The sequence below is a fragment of the Puntigrus tetrazona genome, chromosome 11 (assembly GCF_018831695.1).
Source record: "Puntigrus tetrazona isolate hp1 chromosome 11, ASM1883169v1, whole genome shotgun sequence".
Taxonomy (NCBI): domain Eukaryota; kingdom Metazoa; phylum Chordata; class Actinopteri; order Cypriniformes; family Cyprinidae; genus Puntigrus; species Puntigrus tetrazona.
In genome coordinates this window covers 11191011-11196010 of record NC_056709.1, presented here as the reverse complement: position 1 = coordinate 11196010, position 5000 = coordinate 11191011, and the positions used below count along the sequence as shown (strand labels likewise).

At 40.6% G+C, this 5000-nt stretch overlaps 2 protein-coding genes across 5 annotated transcripts in view; one reads left to right on the top strand and one right to left on the bottom strand.

The window, feature by feature from the left end:
• Positions 1–1760, bottom strand: part of ankrd13c (ankyrin repeat domain 13C) — a 16041-nt gene extending 14281 nt beyond the window's left edge. The window contains exon 1 of the mRNA XM_043251981.1: positions 1327–1760. Coding sequence (XP_043107916.1) covers positions 1327–1597 — 271 coding nt within the window. The 5' untranslated portion in view covers positions 1598–1760. The remainder of the gene's footprint in view (positions 1–1326) is intronic.
• A 34-nt stretch (positions 1761–1794) lies between these two features.
• Positions 1795–5000, top strand: part of plaat1 (phospholipase A and acyltransferase 1) — a 3984-nt gene continuing 778 nt past the window's right edge. The window contains exons 1-5 of one of the 4 annotated variants that reach the window (XM_043251986.1): positions 1795–1928; positions 2115–2211; positions 2653–2735; positions 4414–4552; positions 4972–5000. The exon at positions 4972–5000 is cut by the window's right edge and continues 240 nt beyond it. In XM_043251986.1, the coding sequence (XP_043107921.1) occupies positions 4414–4552; positions 4972–5000 (168 nt within the window). In that variant the 5' untranslated portion in view covers positions 1795–1928; positions 2115–2211; positions 2653–2735. Of the gene's footprint in view, positions 1929–2033; positions 2736–4413; positions 4553–4971 lie in introns of all 4 variants that reach the window. The other 3 variants (XM_043251984.1, XM_043251985.1, XM_043251983.1) reach the window with 3 other exon arrangements.

Sequence of the window (5000 nt, the reverse complement as noted above, 5' to 3'; positions counted from 1 at the left end):
TGGTTCTAAATTATAACAATTACAGCTCTAAATAATAGTTCTAGATCATCATAACTATTATGAGTGACAGTCATCATTTTTATGAGCCATTAGGTTTCTGAATTATTAAGATTCTGAAAGATCTTCAAACAAAATCGACATGATTCTGGATTATGATTCTCAATCCCCACGTACAAACTGAATAATAACGGTTCTAGATCATTGTTCTACTGGTTTATTGGGACACGTAATCATGTTTTTGATTTATTAACGATTGTAAATCAACATTATAGATTATTATTGTTCTAAATCACAATGTTTTGCATCATTATGGTTTCTTATAGTTATTATGGCCCTGAATAATAAATTTATACGATTCTACATTATTATGATTCTGGATTATCATGTTTTTGAGTCATTAAGGCTCTAACTAAACATGTTTCTAGATCATTGTGATGCAGAATGATAGCAGTTCTAACTCCACACCATTCTGGATTCTTGTTCTTGTTTACCATGTTTTTGAGTCATTAAGGCATGTACATGTTTTTATGGTTCTTAACATAATAATCAAGACATGTTTCTGGTACTAAATCAGCATGATTCCAGATATTATGATTCTGAAAAACAACATTTCTAGATCACTATGTTTATGGTTTGTGATAATTCTCAATCACCATGTGTAATCCGAATAATAATGGTTCTAGATCATCATGCTTGTGGATTATGAGAACACTCCTCATGTTTTTTGCGGTCATTACGGCTCTAGATTAGCATGATTCTGGATTCTAGATCACTAAAGCTGTGGACTATGATGATTCTCAATCACCATGTACAATCTGACTGATAACGGTTCTAGATCATCACGTCTTTGAGTCATCATGGTCCTAAATCAGCACGATTCCAAATATTATGATTCTGAAAAACAACATTTCTAGATCACTACGGTTGTGGTTTGCGAAAATTCTCGATCACCATGTGTAATCAGAATAATAATAATGGTTCTAGATCATCATGCTTGTGGATTAAGACACTCGTGTTTTTGCGGTCATTACGGCTCTAGATTAGCATGACTCTGGATTCTAGATCACTAAAGCTGCAGACTATGATGATTCTCAATCACCATGTATAATCTGACTGATAACGGTTCTAGATCATCACGTCTTTGAGTCATCATGGTCCTAAATCAGCGTGACTCTAGATATTATGATCCTGAAAAACAACATGTTTCTAGAGCACCGCGGTGGTGGATTATGACGATCCTCAATCTCCACGGGTGTTCTAGAGGACGAGCTCGCGGACGGACTGGGATGCTGTCCATCACCGTGTTTCGGTTCTAGATCGGCTCACCGTGCACGTCTTTCTGCGCGATGTTCTGCGTCCGGATGAGCGATGACAGCCTCCGCACGTCGCCCCTGAACACGCACTCATGCACGGGGTACGCGCTGTCAGTGTCCCCGTGGCTCTGGTTCCGGAGGATCTTGTGGTTTCCGCCGCTGAGGATCTTGCCGCCCCGGTTGGCTTTGATCGGCCCGGTGGCCGCCGGCTCCTCGTCCGGTTCCAGCAGATCCAAACCCGCTTTGCGCTCTTTGCGCACCGAGCGGATCTTCTCTCCCGTCATATTTACACAGATGAGCGGTGGAAAACAGCAGCCCGCACAACATGAACACTGTCCGGTGACTCAACGGAGACGGACGGGAATGAAACACGCACCGGAGCGACGCATCGAACGGTAAACAAACGACACACACTCACACACACCCTACGAGGAAGAGCCATCTGCCATCTTCTGCTCGCAGTCTCGCGAGAACCGCGGGCGGCCGCAATGAACACGGCGCCGAGTCTCGCGAGAACGAGGGGACTCGCCCTCATCCGTCGAAACGATCCTCCAGTCCGGCTAGTCTCGCGAGACTGAGCACCAGCGAGAGCATCACCTTTTTCAGTCATCGAAGGTAAAACACTTTACTGGATCTGCTTTATTATGGAAAACTAATGATTTTGAGAATATAAAAGAATGCAGTCTTTCTGATAGTTTTTTCTTATTTTTTTATTTGTAGTTTGTGTGTTTGCTTTGCCGGGTTTCTGTGCTTTATTTAGTCCTGATCAGAAGTAAACCCGTGTTTGTTTGACCTGCACAGACCTGCTGGACATAGAGGAGGTCATGGAGGTGTCCTGCGGCTCCTGCTGGACGAGATCACAAACACATCTCTTTACAATCAAACCATGTTTACAGAGGTGCTTTGGAATGTGGGAAATCTATTTATTTTTTTATTTTATTTATTTTTAATGCATGTATTTTTGCCTTTAACTAGACAGGGCATTATTATTATATTGAGAAATAAAATCAACATAATGAGTATTTATTTTTGGCCTTTGTTGCATTATTATTCTAATATTATTATTCTATTAAATTGCAAAGATTTATTTTAGCCATTTTTTGGCTTTATGTAGACAGGCTTTTTAACATATTATTAGATCATGTTTTACATATATATATAAAATCAGTGTGTTGAAGATGTATTTTTATACTGGAGTGTTAGAAAATCCTTAATAAAGCATGATGGAGAAATTCATGTGAAAGTATCTTCATAAAAAGCACTAGATGTTAGATGTTCCTCTCTCTCTCGTTCTTGCTCTGGTCGGCTCTGGTTGTTCTGTGTTGTGTGACACACAAAGGCAGTGAGTGACCGGTGAGTGACCGCAGCAGAGAGGTCAGATCAGTCAGAAGATCAGCAGCTGAGGATGACCTCTGATAATAAGTGAGTCCCCGCCGGTGTAGATCTGTCAGGAGCTCATCTTTATTCTAGTGACGTTGTTGTCATTTATTTGTCATTTTTCATCTTTTTTTTTTTGTTTGTTTTAGTCATCAGCTTCACAAAAAAAAAAAAAAAAAAAAAAATATATATATATATATATATATATATATATATATATATATATATATATATATATATATATATATTATATATTTTTTTTTTTTTTTTTTTTTTCCATAATTGTTTTTTAAAGGATTTTTAGAATGTTTTATTTAACTAATTTTTAAGGTTGATTATATTTGCGGTGTCTTTAATGGTTTTGTTTGTAGTTGAGTAACTCTATGAAGTACATCTGAGCTGAAAATGAATTCTATAAAGTTTATTTCGACACGAAGCTGCGAGTAAAAGTGCATTTTGGACAAACATTTCTGTCCAGATGTTATGTTTGATGAACAGGTTTCACAGCACAGGTTTTTCTGCTTGTTTCTCTATTATTGTCATGCTATTGTGTGTGTGTGTGTGTGAGAGTGTGTGTGTGAGTGTGTGTGTGTGTGTGTGTGTGTGTGTGTGTGATGTGTGTGTGTGTGTGTGTGTGTGTGTGTGTGTGTGTGTGTGTGTGTGTGTGTGTGTGTGTGTGTGTGTGTGTGTGTGTGTGTGTGTGTGTGTGTGTGTGTGTGTGTGTGTGTGTGTGTGTGTGTGTGTGTGTGTGTGTGTGTGTGTGTGTGTGTGTGTGTGTGTGTGTGTGTGTGTGTGTGTGTGTGTGTGTGTGTGTGTGTGTGTGTGTGTGTGTGTGTGAGTGTGTGTGTGTGTGTGTGTGTGTGTGTGTGTGTGTGTGTGTGTGTGTGTGTGTGTGTGTGTGTGTGTGTGTGTGTGTGTGTGTGTGTGTGTGTGTGTGTGTGTGTGTGTGTGTGTGTGTGTGTGTGTGTGTGTGTGTGTGTTCATTGTGGTGTGTCACTCCAGCATTCTCTGGCTGTTTTCCGTCCCAGCTCAGAAGCAGCACACATAAAGTGAGGTTTTATTGATCGGGGTGTTGTAGGACTGATGAGCGGATCTAAACACGAGCACGGTCGTTGTTTTAAACTCGTACCAGTTTCTTTCTTCTGTCCAAACTAAAACAAAAGCATCCTCTTTTGTGTTGGGCAGAAGAAAGAAACGTGATTTCTGCTTTAAACGAAGCACCGCTGTATTCTTTTACCGGCTGCAAGCACTTTTTCTGTGTGGAATTAATTTAGAAATGTGTATAGAAATGATGCCAGAGAGTTTAAAGATGAGTATCTTCTAAACATGCTTTCACTTTCCTGATATCAAGACTCGTTTTATGATAAATGCATCAAAATGAAGTGAGTTTATGATTTTCCCTTTGAATTTATATTATATTTTATTATATATTACTGTATGGATCACACAATAATAAACACATTAATATCCTACACTAGGGAAACGGTACTGCTGATTATTAATATTATTTGTCATGACTGAGAGAAACCTTTGACCTCTAATGACTGACTCGGCAGAATACTGTCCGACTGAAGGCTTTTAGTTTAATCTGAGGATTAAAGAAGATTCTTAGAATAAAATGTTAAGCCTGCAATCATCAAATGAAAAACATTAGTAATCAAAAGTGGATGTGTTATTGATAAACAACGATGACTCTGTGTGTGTGTGTGTGTGTGTTCTTCAGATGGCCTCGAGTGAAGCTGATAACTCTCTGAGTAACGAGGAGCCTCGGCCGGGAGACCTGATCGAGATCTTCAGACCTGCCTATCAGCACTGGGCCCTTTACCTGGGAGACGGTTACATCATCAACCTCACACCCCTCGGTCTGTGACACACACACACACACACACACACACACACACACACAGAGACACACAGAGACACACAGAGACACACACTCACACACACAGAGACACACACAGAGACACACACACACACACAGAGAGACACACACACACACACACACACACACACACACACACACACACACACACACACACACACACACACACACACACACACAGACACACACACACACACACACACACACACACACACACACACACACACACACACACACACACACACACACACACACACACACACACACACACACACACACACACACACACACACACACACACACACACAGACACACAGTGTGTGCTTCTGTTTTCTTGACCTGGTTCTATACGCAGTGATTACAGACAGATGTTAATGTAGGGATGTTTGCTCCGGTCAGACGAGAGTCCGGCGGCCGCCGTGTCCAGC